This window comes from Schistosoma haematobium, chromosome 6 (genome assembly GCF_000699445.3).
Source record: "Schistosoma haematobium chromosome 6, whole genome shotgun sequence".
Classification (NCBI taxonomy): Eukaryota; Metazoa; Platyhelminthes; class Trematoda; order Strigeidida; family Schistosomatidae; genus Schistosoma; species Schistosoma haematobium.
Window position 1 is genome coordinate 16578976 of NC_067201.1, and position 14448 is coordinate 16593423.

Here is a 14448-nt window from a genome sequence, read left to right on the forward strand (position 1 = left end):
CCGATAAAAGTTTTATTTCTAAAACTCCACTGTGCTATTCAAAGATTATGGCACAAATTTCTACAGAAGCATGGGAATGATAATGCAGATCTCCGGATGTTCTTTTTATTAATTGTTTCCAAACTATATTTCTTGGAACATATCAGAATTCCTGAAAGGTTAATATCCACTATGTAACATTTTGCTCGTAATATTATCAAGCCGAGTGACAATGTATCGACTGAAGTACTGAAGATAGAGCTGATAGTGAGTAATATGGTTAGATCAAATGTGATATAGATAACTTATTCACATCAGTCAATTTATTTTCATACTGCATTAAGTCGTAAAATAATTTATACGAACATTCGTCAAAATTTGAACGAATAGTTTGACAGAAATTGAGCATCAAGTATATAGATGTTAAATGTAAATTTATATTTGAAATAATCTCATTGATCGGAATTGAAATAATTTTAACGTTCCTTCTGATAAACAGGTCCGTAATTCTTTACAGAAATAATCAGAATTATTTGACATTTTCCATAACATTGACTTTGGTTATTAAGTCTGCTACTGGAACACCGAATACTGATTTCCTAGATGTTTCCCATAACCCTAAACTACTACACTTTAGCTCGAACAATAAAAAAAACGTGCGAAATGTAAGAGCTTTGCTTAAAAGTCAGGTATGTACAGAAAATCAAGTGTATTTGTGGAGTTTCATGTGACCTCAGTCATTTTAAACTTTTTGTAAGCATACTAAATACAGCAACGATATAAATAAATATCTATTCATTTTTCTAGATATTTTAAAGAAACTTTTATTTAATGCTGATTGAATAAAATATGTCCTAGAGCTTTCTGACCTTCTATGGGTCTTGACGAGAGAAGTTTCTGAATTCCCCAGCGGTTATTACCATTGGGACGCTCGGTCCAGTTTGTAGCAGAATAATTGAAGTTGTTTAAATTTTAATAGCTGCGATTATTTAAAACATAATTTTACATTCAATTATTACATTTAGCGTTTTACTCGTACTAAACCTCAATCATCCCATTCATATTTATGGTTTCTCTGTGAATAAGATAATATATGGTACCAAATAAATAAAAACTTCTAGAATGGGTATCTACAAGAGATGAATTTGCGAAGATAATAATTTGACATTAAACAGATTGAGTTTTTTTCTGTTACCTGATTACATGAAGGTTGTACCAACTCTAATGATATACGAATAAAACGGCAATAATTCCAATGTGCATATTCAAGATTTTTAACTTTTGGTGTTGCAGCTATACGGTTTGAATTATTATTGGATAATTTAGTAATTTGTTTCCATAATCTTTCATCTTGATTAGTATCACCAATAATGGAATGTTTATTAGGTAGATTATTATTTGAACAATAATGATTACCACCATCCACAGGAAATGTAACAAATACAGAATAATCAGCTGTTTCATTATTATTATCAATTGTCTTAAAGTATGGTTCACTGTTTTCACTTGATTCAGTGGAATTATCAAATTTATTACTAGAAAAATAATAAGCGTAAACTTTTAACAAAAGAATTACATCATCTTTTAAAAACTGTTACAACAGTATTGCTGGTAAAAATGTGTAATTTTCTGTTGTTGATATTCAGGACTGCAACTGTTCAGTTTCTATTTATTTATATGCTTTCTGAATACGTTAGTGTTTGCCTAGACTTATTAGGCGCAGTAAATAATGCGTGACTATCTGAAGTGAAAAGTAATGGGTCCTAATCTCAGTATGAATATCAACACTGAGATCCAGACATATTAAGTTTCTGAGTTCCAAATAGGACAAAATGCATGTCCTACATTTCAGTATTGGCCATTTGCCGAATATGCTAAAACGTGTTACGGTATTAATGTACTAGAATTATAATCTATCAGGTTGACTAACTCAAGAGTAAAGTGAATAATTACTGAATGACATTTGTTGAAAGAATCCTGTATCATACTGAAGTTTAATTAAAGGATCCTGACCAACTGAATGAATGGTTCTGTGATTATCATGAACTCTAAAGGTTGAAGATTTATACTATTGAATAGGAGACTTCAAACCAAGGAGGAAAAGATAGTTATTACTTCTTTCCGCTTTCATTGATATTAGTTAGTGTATGAAAAGTATCACGTAGACAGTGAGTCAGTTAATCGGTGAAAGACAACGTAGGATTTGAAATGAGTATTTGTCGCTGTAAACTTTTACACTTAGCATCAGCACATCAGGAAATGAAATTTAAATGGTGATAAGGCGGAGAATGTAAGATAAAATTAAACTCAATGGGTAGCATAATATATGAAATAAAATTTAAAGGAATCAAATGAGGTGGAAGTACATATCTGAATTGACTTCAACCCCAAGTTTTCGGGGAAGATACAGAGTGAAAGCAAATGCGCCATTGCTAATGATGCAGGGTCATTTTACCTGTTTTTGACTATAGCACACTATTAACTCTTCGACTCTAACGTGGAAATCTCTACGTACAAGTGCAAATCAAACTGCCAGTAAATAACTTCATAAAAACGTCCACAGGTGTTCAATCTAAAAATATGATATTAACTTTAAGGTCTTGTTCAATGATCCTAATGCCGGAAAAGACTATGTTCAAAGTAATGTTGAATAATGTATTAATCGGACAATTGAAAATCAGATTTTGAGCGCCTCGCTATAAAACAAAATTCCTGTTCACTTAAAAACAGAAATATATGATGTCATAAAGTTAGTGCCATCTTTGTACTACAGAAAAGAATTTCATTGAGAATCAAAGGTCAAAAAAGAGATAAAGATATTGTTACTTCGAAAATACTATCAAAGACATAAATTGAAAGTATCATAGCAAACTTTTATCGGCAAATTTAGAACCGAAAGCAATGTTCTGACTGCAAACAAGAAAATGTAACTAAATTTGCACTAGAATTGTTTTTATCTAGTTGGACACATAGGCTGCTTTGAAGTAGTACAGGTTTAATAAAGATATTCACTAGTGATTATTCTCAATGATTCCGTAAATCCCAAACAACCAACGATTAATCATTGCACATTCAAATGGGCAAAAATCAAAGATGTAACACAAATTGGAAATATGAATAACTGATGTCGTCGTTTCTTGATTAATTTAACCTATAATGTGATATACGTCAAGTTGTTATGATCACCTCTTAGTATTACCATCATATACTGCTGTTATTCATAAAAAAATTATCTTTATATTTTAAATCATGATCTTAGTTAGACCACTACAGAAAACCTGGAAGTTTACACGTTGATGATAATTCTGTTCATAAACTAATGTGTGGGCGAGAATGATAATGATTGGTTATCTGCTTAGTCAGACATGTAGATAGTCTCACAGGTGTCAGATGAATTATATATTCCCCAGTCCTTATTATTATTATTATGACTCTCACTTATTATTGATTGTTCATTGTTGTTGGATTGTGTCGGGTTGTCGGTGTGGAAATATATTTACGTTGTGGTCAGGCTAATCTGAGTTGTGTTGAAGTCTTGTAGAATAAACACTGGGAGGGAATCTAATGTAGATAATCGTTTAAGGTAAATTAAAGTCCCATACCTGTAAACGTGGGAAACCCAACTGTTATAACACTAGACAAAGTAAAACCAAGCGTTATAACATAAACGGATTATTCTGATATGGGAACTTCTGAGTTCGTAAAATAAAATTTCTTTATCATCACTGAACCGATTTAGAAAATAAGTGACCATACGTTTATACTAAATAATAATCACTGTTTGAATATTCTTCGATCTTTTAGTGGTAACTGTAACCTGCAAATTCAATCAAGATTAAGAGTGAGGAGGCACTAAACACCTATTATAATAAAAGAGGATTATTATACACTATACATTGACCATCATATCCATACTATGCGATTTGAAAGTCTTAATTTAAGTTTCATGCAACGCTGTATGAATATACATACATCGAAAGGGAGCCCTAAATTAAAGCGAATCAGTTATTTTCCATTGTCAACTTGCACGAACAAAACACATAACCCCACAACATCATCGTTTCCCTGTAAAATTCAGACAATATTATCCCAAACTGTTTATGATTTGATTCTTCATATAAATAAATATTTGAAAAAAAAACTCAGCAAATTTCTTGATTCACATACAATCAACAATTGAAATAAAATTCTTTGCTCAACTTACTGATGAGATAAACGTAAATGATATGCTTTTTCAACAATAATTTCAGCAGGAAATGTTTCAGTTTTTTGATAATTATCAGCATATAATTCGGTAGTTAAATTACAATTATTATTACTGTTATGTAATGGGTTATTGATCAGTGAAGAAGGTATTTTGTAATGTTTTAAATTCCATCCCAAATGTCCATCAATTTCAGGTATAATTAATTTATTCATTTTACAAGTATGGTATCGTTTCGACTTAAAGATGACATGTGAAGGTGAAATACAACCAGAAATCAAATAAACATATTAAGACAGTAAATAGAGATTTATTTTTAAAAAAATTATTTGTTTTAAAAATAAGCGATAATGGGCAGGTAATTTCCAAAGTTTGATAAACTCTTATCCATGTTTTCCGTTAACATACAAAACTATCAGTATAGGGTTGTGGAGATTATTAAGTTATTGATTGAGATCTTGAACCGATTAGTGTTAGAACACCACGGAAAACCTGGAAGCAGTGGACCTATTGTAAAGTTATTCCGTGTTGGGTAGAGACAGGTATCTACCTCAGTACAATGGAAGATGGTCGCGCAATTTCGTGGATTGGTTGGGTTAAGACATTAGCACCGTTAAATGCCAACTCAGTAGTCAAGTAGGTTAGGCGTCCGCACACATGGCTGGAGGCCCTGGGATCGAATCCTGCGAGAGACTTCTTGGATGCGCACTACCGAGGAGTCCCACAATAGGACGAAACGGCCGTCTAGTGCTTCCAGATTTCCAAGGGTGGTCTAACATCGGTCGGTTCAAGATCTCAATCAAAATACAGAACATCAGTTGTTGGGACAAAAAATAGATCTGTGGTTTATTTGAATAACCGGTGGAGACTCTTTCAATTCAAAGAGAATTTCGCTCTCTGAATGAATTCAACTGCAGAGCGATAGAAACCCGGGAGTGGCTTGAAAGAGAGTCAAAGAAAAATACATTATCAGTTGATAATTCACTTCTAGGATAAACTGCATCAAGAGGTGCATAATTTCTCTTATGACAGGCGGTGTCCGAAATCTGATACTGATACACAACGTGCTACGGGTTAACTCCCTAGCTGACTACTTGAGCAAGAACAAAAGTGTGAGCGAGAAAGTATACCGGGATACTAGATAAACTGTACAAATACTCATTTGTATATATAAAACTCTATCCTTTAAGAAATTAATTCATTTCTTAATCAATGAAATGCACCTATCTTTCAGGTCACTACTGATTGCCATCGATTGACCTTTTCATTTGGCAACTTCTGATTGGCTTTCCATATCGATTTCCAGTTGGGGAGATGATGTTGCTTCGACAATTACAGTACACACTCTGATTAAAACTACTCCAAATAATACAACCGTGACTAAGTAAGGGTTTAGCCTACCATTCATGTTACGGTCCACTGTATACTACTTCAAACTTTCAAGTAATTTGAGGCGAATTAAGTCATTTTAAAACTTGCATTTCATGAGTAATATGTTTTTTGAGATGAATTACAAATTCAATGGGATCTCATTATTTTTTACAGATTAGTTAAGCATTATCTGGTCATTGATTTAAATGTCGTACACTATAATTACCTGTAAAATAAGACTATTTAAATCAACAGACTGATAGAACAGTACTATAATCTAATGGTCATATTCTTATCTTATTAACATCCTGAATATTAAGTGAAAAAATAACCTTAGATAATAAAAGTACTGTGACTCATTCTATACTCTACCGTAATGTTACATACCCATAAACAATTTTCAGTTTTTGATCCTGTCATTTCAATATGTACAGCAATCCAACTATCATAAAGATTTGCTGTATTTGCACGATATAAAGGAAACACTGCCAATCCACTTGAATTCATACTATCTGTTCCCATCCCTTGTCGTTGATTATTCCACCAACGTATCCCAGATGGATCACCATCTAAACAGTTGATAGAATTAGTGTTTGGATGTGATGTAGCTTGTGGTCTTGGATACAATAGATGATACAATGGGATAATTGCTGTGCCAATATGACGAGGTGCAGGAACTCTTGAAATGTTACCAATAAAAAAAACAGTTAACTTATCACTAATTCATATAGTTGAGCACGAGGTTTACACAGACACGAAACTAAACAACAGGGCTACCATATGTAAACCGATAAAAAAATTAAATGTTAATTGGTTAGTGTCAATCAGTAGGTAGCTCCAGAATTAAGTTATGTGATTCAGTTAATTATCATCAACCAGGCTTATGCGTAATTATGGAGGAACCGATAATCCATATAAAATTCACTCTCGTGTTATACAGATTATACCATCAGTCTTTTCCAACAACAACTAATCTCTCGCAATGATTGATCAGTGATTAGTAGTTCTCTACCAAAATGTTACTGCGTGGACTGTGTTTTGATGGTTGGCTAGTGAATGAAGCCGACAGGAAGCTCTACACGTTAAATTATTAAATAAATCGTAACTCTATCAACAGAGTTCGATTAGTACTAAAGACCTGATAAATAAGGGACTGGCTACTACTCAATGTTCAGTCAATGTACAAATCTAGATAAATTACAGTTAGTAAGCTTGTGGATCTGAATACCAATAAAAAATCAAGTGAGTACTCTATAAAAGTAGGTTGGAACAAGATTACAGGAGGCTAACCTTATACAATACATCAATTCATTAAGTCATTGACCGTTCAAATAAGTCACATTGATATATTTATATTTCATATTAAAAGCTCGCACAAGATTTTTGTAATATATGGTTAGAAACGGATATGTTGGGCAGGAATAACGATTGATGATCAGGTTTTCATATTATTGACCGTAAAGTAACCTACAAGTTTCCTATTTTTTAAATAATCATGTTTAAAATGACTTTTAATCATGATTATTTTGTTCGATATTTTCTTGAAAGCATTTTATTTTATCAAATAGAGAACCATATTCTTCTGAACAACTGTCCTACCTTCTGCTATCTGTTCAGTTGGGGGTCCACGCTAAGGATTTAGTCTCGTGAGCAGTTGACATTCGGCCATATTATATCACTGCACATTATTAATCGACCAGTACTGGATTCATTCATTTTAGTGATATGAAACCCGTTCATTTATCACATCTTTATTCACAACAGAAGTTCTAGGTGACATGGCTTAAAGCAGGTCATAATCATCCAGACATAGGAAGTAAATGCTGACAAATTTGTCCAGAACGACGATGAAAGCATCGCACGTAAGCAATACAGCTTAGAGAATGCAACACGATCAAAATATTTAAGATATTTAGACTAGTAATAATTTCATGAAAAACATTCATTGATGTACTTCTGAAAATTGACGGTTATTGCTCAGTTTATCACCTTAGATGAGAGTCCCTTAACCTAAGCTAATTATTATTTATTATAAAACCGATGTTACTTTCATATCTCCATATACAAATATTTCGATAAACCATGAATCTGACATTAATCAACCTCAGGTGTTTAATTCCGGGGAAACTATTAGTATCAGACTGAGTTATTCCTTATCACATTATTTTGATGTATCATATTTAGATTTATTCGACCTGGAGTAGGTTGTTCCAGTGAATCAAACAAAGAATAGACCAAATGACTACACTGCATGAAAATTTACTAAAAAGTCATTTCATTAGACAGCTGAGTAAATAAGGTATACTGAAATCATGTCAGTATTACTTAACATCACGATATTTTTTATCATGCCTTACTGATATCTTTTTAAGTATTCTTTATTGTTCAGTTCATAGGTGATAAACTTTTGTAGTCCAGTTTCGTATTTATCATCATTCTTGTCTAATTCTTTTAAATTTTCATCATCTGTCCAAATAATCCATACTTGGAATTCAAGTGTAGATTCGGCCAAGAAATTTCGTAATTCTGTACTGACTGGAATAACAAATTCTTTATATTCTTTGAACTGATAAAATGAATAAAAAAAAGAAGTGAACAGAATTGAATAAATGATTTTATGAAAATATCGCATGACTGTTCAATACCAGGTAAAGAACTAATGAATTAAGAAAAACGTTTGAACGAAGTATACATTAGCGACAGAATTTATAGTATTCATATCATAGCTCAATTTTGGTTAAAAACCAGTGAAAAACAGCGGTTATTTTGTCCTAGTGTGGAACTCTTCAGCAATGAGCATCCACGATTCCACTATAAACTGAACCTAGAATATATTCAGGCTTTGCAGAGAGCACTTTCGCTTTAGACATCAACTGAAGAATTACTGAAGACCACGGGAAATTGGACAGTTCTTTCATTTTAGTTTAGGACCGTACATAGCAACGAACCTTGGACTATTTTTCAAAGGGGGTCTGTACTTAATAAAAATTATCTTAAAATCAAACAGATGTTCACGAACTACATAACTCCAAAATATAAAATAATTATTATTCGACTGAGTCATTTCAACGTTTAATTATCTCGATTCAAATACAGGCCGGTGTCAACATTTGCAATTGTAACATCAGATGATGCGAACCTGAATCAGTTGCCCAAAGATTGCAAATACATAGTGTTAATAAGTGCCAACGACTACTAAAGTTAGGTTCAGGTTTATTTCTGACTTCAACCACATTACATGTTAAAAGCTACTCAGTAGTGTATACTCCCTGTCAAAAATAGTATATATATGTTGTATTCAAGGGGTAGAAAACTTCTACCATTCATAACAGACATCACTGAAGTAGTTTGTTATAAATTTGTTATAAGTGAGGGATGAAAATGGTTGAAAATCTGAGTCGCACCAAACAGATTAAATAAGACTTATTGAATTCTAATTTTTGTTTAGTCATGAAAGCTCAATTGATTAACAAAATAATGGAACAAATAGGTTGACAAGACGGATAATTATCTCATGAAAAATGATAATCAAGTTAATTTGATCGCTGGTTCAAACGCCACTTCCTCTATTCTCTGTTTGCATAGATGAACAGTGTTGTATTGTTACATGTCATACATAAAATGTATTATTTAACGAATAGTACATGAAAATGTCCTCAGTTATTGAGTTTCGTCAGTTGACATTCCCGAATGTAGCTGCTACCTTTATATGATAGTCGAAACTGCCTATTGTAGTAACCCGATCGATCTATATTGGCCGAAATGTTTACCCTTTTAGGCCCTATCTTGCCAAGTAGATCCGTTGGCGAGAGGTAAAACTAGAAGCAGCTACCTAAGGTCCGAAGACAAAATCTTACCGCTAAATGCAGTGACGTTTGATGGTAGTAAAATGATTGCCTCAGATAAATAGAGTCTACAAAGTCGCTAACATCTTACAATGGACAGCAAAGGGTTTGTAAAGGTTGAAAATCTTGTATACTGTTATGACCTTGAAGTTGAGGGTTCAAAACTTTTCTCCACCCCGTCGCCAATTGTTATGACCTTGGATGTCTGACTTTTCGATCACACGACTTATCTACCAATCCGAATACGACTTATACGAATCTTCGCACTAGGCCAACCAATGACGTTCAACCGGTGTGGGCAGTTTAGTGTCCTCATTGGTCCTATGTCCTACGAGCCCTTCCACTTGAGTCCAGAACAAGATACCAGCTTCCGAATCAGAGCAGATCAGACCAGAATCAGAGCAGATCATTTATTTCAGACATACTTGGTTTATATATCAATCAGACAAACCGCAACGTACCATAAAATAGGAAATAATATTGTACACAAATAAGCCCAAAAAGTGGCTGTGGATGTGGGAGGCAGTAGTTAATGAGCTGAACATAACTTAAGAACCGTAAATCGTACAATAATAAGTTATAGGTCAAAATAAAGCTTATAATAAGAGGAGTATAAATATATGTAATGTAATTGTTGAATAATTATACAATAAGAATATTTATAGAATATTAGTCCATTAATAGTCCTCGGGAGTTACCTGTAATTTAATCTCCACTCGGACATAACACCTCCCCCTTTTTTTTTTTTGAAAAACCCAACTTTAGATTCTGATTTAAAAAAAAGAATCATATGTGACTTTAAATTCCTCAACATTCTCCTCCTCCTCGAAATAATGTTGGGTCCTTATGGCTCCAAAATACAACTAGTAGGACTTTATTTAAACCATGTTTCTCGTATTGACTGGAGAAGCCACTAAAAATGACTAGATGATGATGAACGGCCTTTGATCTGAGTTCATTATTTTCAAATTCATTATGAATCTCGTTAGCAGATAACGAGTCATTAAGAAAGTCAACGTCTAACAGAATTAAATTAGATTTTTGGCCATCATTCGACTCAGCTGACATATTTCCCTCATTGTTATAAGAAGTTTCATCAAAATCATATGCATTATTCTGAGAATCAATATCTGGCACACTGTCATTAGAAATAGGATAAGTTGACTCAATATAAAATTCTGTCTTCCGGTGATTTTGAGTAACATCTGGTACAATTTTGTTCATCGTGTTGCTCCAGTTATTTTCTGAATACGAGTCACCATAGCTTTCTCGACTAGTAGCACGTGGACCACAATTTTGTTCGAGCTGACGTTTATTTTCGCAGCTAGACAGTACCAGTAGTGTTTCGTTTGATTCTGGACTCTGGGCATCATCTACAGGATCTGGCTTCTGATCATCTGGTATTGTCACAACTTCATGTGCATTTAACACAATATTTTCTTGCTCTGAGCTGGACACGTTACCAATATTACGTTTCCCTTCTGGTATAGAGGGATTTGAATCCTGCACAGGATATGCTTCTGAAATGTCCATTACTGCACCATTATCTGCATGATACATAGATTTCTTATTTTCTGCTTGAATGCAAAGTCTGCCCAAAACTGTTATAAATAGCTCTTGTTGCAAGGCAAACATCTTCTGCTGGTGCTGTAATATTAACCGCAACTGTTCGAAAGAAATCGACATTTTTTTTGCCAATAATATTAGCTCCAAAATCACCGGCAATTATACAGCTAATTTATTTCCAAAATCTGAGTCACCACTTGTATTATTATTATTTCTTTGTTGCCAAAATCCCCGTCGCCAATTGTTATGACCTTGAAGTTGAGGGTTCAAAACTTTTCTCCACCCCGTCGCCAATTGTTATGACCTTGGATGTCTGACTTTTCGATCACACGACTTATCTACCAATCCGAATACGACTTATACGAATCTTCGCACTAGGCCAACCAATGACGTTCAACCGGTGTGGGCAGTTTAGTGTCCTCATTGGTCCTATGTCCTACGAGCCCTTCCACTTGAGTCCAGAACAAGATACCAGCTTCCGAATCAGAGCAGATCAGACCAGAATCAGAGCAGATCATTTATTTCAGACATACTTGGTTTATATATCAATCAGACAAACCGCAACGTACCATAAAATAGGAAATAATATTGTACACAAATAAGCCCAAAAAGTGGCTGTGGATGTGGGAGGCAGTAGTTAATGAGCTGAACATAACTTAAGAACCGTAAATCGTACAATAATAAGTTATAGGTCAAAATAAAGCTTATAATAAGAGGAGTATAAATATATGTAATGTAATTGTTGAATAATTATACAATAAGAATATTTATAGAATATTAGTCCATTAATAGTCCTCGGGAGTTACCTGTAATTTAATCTCCACTCGGACATAACACCTCCCCTTTTTTTTTTTTTTTGAAAAACCCAACTTTAGATTCTGATTTAAAAAAAAGAATCATATGTGACTTTAAATTCCTCAACATTCTCCTCCTCCTCGAAATAATGTTGGGTCCTTATGGCTCCAAAATACAACTAGTAGGACTTTATTTAAACCATGTTTCTCGTATTGACTGGAGAAGCCACTAAAAATGACTAGATGATGATGAACGGCCTTTGATCTGAGTTCATTATTTTCAAATTCATTATGAATCTCGTTAGCAGATAACGAGTCATTAAGAAAGTCAACGTCTAACAGAATTAAATTAGATTTTTGGCCATCATTCGACTCAGCTGACATATTTCCCTCATTGTTATAAGAAGTTTCATCAAAATCATATGCATTATTCTGAGAATCAATATCTGGCACACTGTCATTAGAAATAGGATAAGTTGACTCAATATAAAATTCTGTCTTCCGGTGATTTTGAGTAACATCTGGTACAATTTTGTTCATCGTGTTGCTCCAGTTATTTTCTGAATACGAGTCACCATAGCTTTCTCGACTAGTAGCACGTGGACCACAATTTTGTTCGAGCTGACGTTTATTTTCGCAGCTAGACAGTACCAGTAGTGTTTCGTTTGATTCTGGACTCTGGGCATCATCTACAGGATCTGGCTTCTGATCATCTGGTATTGTCACAACTTCATGTGCATTTAACACAATATTTTCTTGCTCTGAGCTGGACACGTTACCAATATTACGTTTCCTTCTGGTATAGAGGGATTTGAATCCTGCACAGGATATGCTTCTGAAATGTCCATTACTGCACCATTATCTGCATGATACATAGATTTCTTATTTTCTGCTTGAATGCAAAGTCTGCCCAAAACTGTTATAAATAGCTCTTGTTGCAAGGCAAACATCTTCTGCTGGTGCTGTAATATTAACCGCAACTGTTCGAAAGAAATCGACATTTTTTTTTGCCAATAATATTAGCTCCAAAAATCACCGGCAATTATACAGCTAATTTATTTCCAAAATCTGAGTCACCACTTGTATTATTATTATTTCTTTGTTGCCAAAATCCCCGTCGCCAATTGTTATGACCTTGAAGTTGAGGGTTCAAAACTTTTCTCCACCCCGTCGCCAATTGTTATGACCTTGGATGTCTGACTTTTCGATCACACGACTTATCTACCAATCCGAATACGACTTATACGAATCTTCGCACTAGGCCAACCAATGACGTTCAACCGGTGTGGGCAGTTTAGTGTCCTCATTGGTCCTATGTCCTACGAGCCCTTCCACTTGAGTCCAGAACAAGATACCAGCTTCCGAATCAGAGCAGATCAGACCAGAATCAGAGCAGATCATTTATTTCAGACATACTTGGTTTATATATCAATCAGACAAACCGCAACGTACCATAAAATAGGAAATAATATTGTACACAAATAAGCCCAAAAAGTGGCTGTGGATGTGGGAGGCAGTAGTTAATGAGCTGAACATAACTTAAGAACCGTAAATCGTACAATAATAAGTTATAGGTCAAAATAAAGCTTATAATAAGAGGAGTATAAATATATGTAATGTAATTGTTGAATAATTATACAATAAGAATATTTATAGAATATTAGTCCATTAATAGTCCTCGGGAGTTACCTGTAATTTAATCTCCACTCGGACATAACACCTCCCCCTTTTTTTTTTTTTGAAAAACCCAACTTTAGATTCTGATTTAAAAAAAAGAATCATATGTGACTTTAAATTCCTCAACATTCTCCTCCTCCTCGAAATAATGTTGGGTCCTTATGGCTCCAAAATACAACTAGTAGGACTTTATTTAAACCATGTTTCTCGTATTGACTGGAGAAGCCACTAAAAATGACTAGATGATGATGAACGGCCTTTGATCTGAGTTCATTATTTTCAAATTCATTATGAATCTCGTTAGCAGATAACGAGTCATTAAGAAAGTCAACGTCTAACAGAATTAAATTAGATTTTTGGCCATCATTCGACTCAGCTGACATATTTCCCTCATTGTTATAAGAAGTTTCATCAAAATCATATGCATTATTCTGAGAATCAATATCTGGCACACTGTCATTAGAAATAGGATAAGTTGACTCAATATAAAATTCTGTCTTCCGGTGATTTTGAGTAACATCTGGTACAATTTTGTTCATCGTGTTGCTCCAGTTATTTTCTGAATACGAGTCACCATAGCTTTCTCGACTAGTAGCACGTGGACCACAATTTTGTTCGAGCTGACGTTTATTTTCGCAGCTAGACAGTACCAGTAGTGTTTCGTTTGATTCTGGACTCTGGGCATCATCTACAGGATCTGGCTTCTGATCATCTGGTATTGTCACAACTTCATGTGCATTTAACACAATATTTTCTTGCTCTGAGCTGGACACGTTACCAATATTACGTTTCCCTTCTGGTATAGAGGGATTTGAATCCTGCACAGGATATGCTTCTGAAATGTCCATTACTGCACCATTATCTGCATGATACATAGATTTCTTATTTTCTGCTTGAATGCAAAGTCTGCCCAAAACTGTTATAAATAGCTCTTGTTGCAAGGCAAACATCTTCTGCTGGTGCTGTAATATTAACCGCAACTGTTCGAAAGAAATCGACATTTTTTTGCCAA

At 34.1% G+C, this 14448-nt stretch overlaps 1 protein-coding gene across 1 annotated transcript in view; it reads right to left on the reverse strand.

Annotated features, from left to right (window-relative positions):
• The window catches only part of C2CD3 (C2 domain-containing protein 3), a gene marked incomplete at its 3' end in the record, with an annotated part of 101514 nt that overhangs the window by 16885 nt on the left and 70181 nt on the right, over window positions 1–14448 (reverse strand). The window contains exons 31-34 of the mRNA XM_035731891.2: window positions 7912–8120; window positions 5942–6233; window positions 4184–4422; window positions 1175–1514 (exon numbers count right to left, since the gene is read on the reverse strand). Of these exons, the coding sequence (XP_035589648.1) occupies window positions 1175–1514; window positions 4184–4422; window positions 5942–6233; window positions 7912–8120 (1080 nt within the window). The remainder of the gene's footprint in view (window positions 1–1174; window positions 1515–4183; window positions 4423–5941; window positions 6234–7911; window positions 8121–14448) is intronic.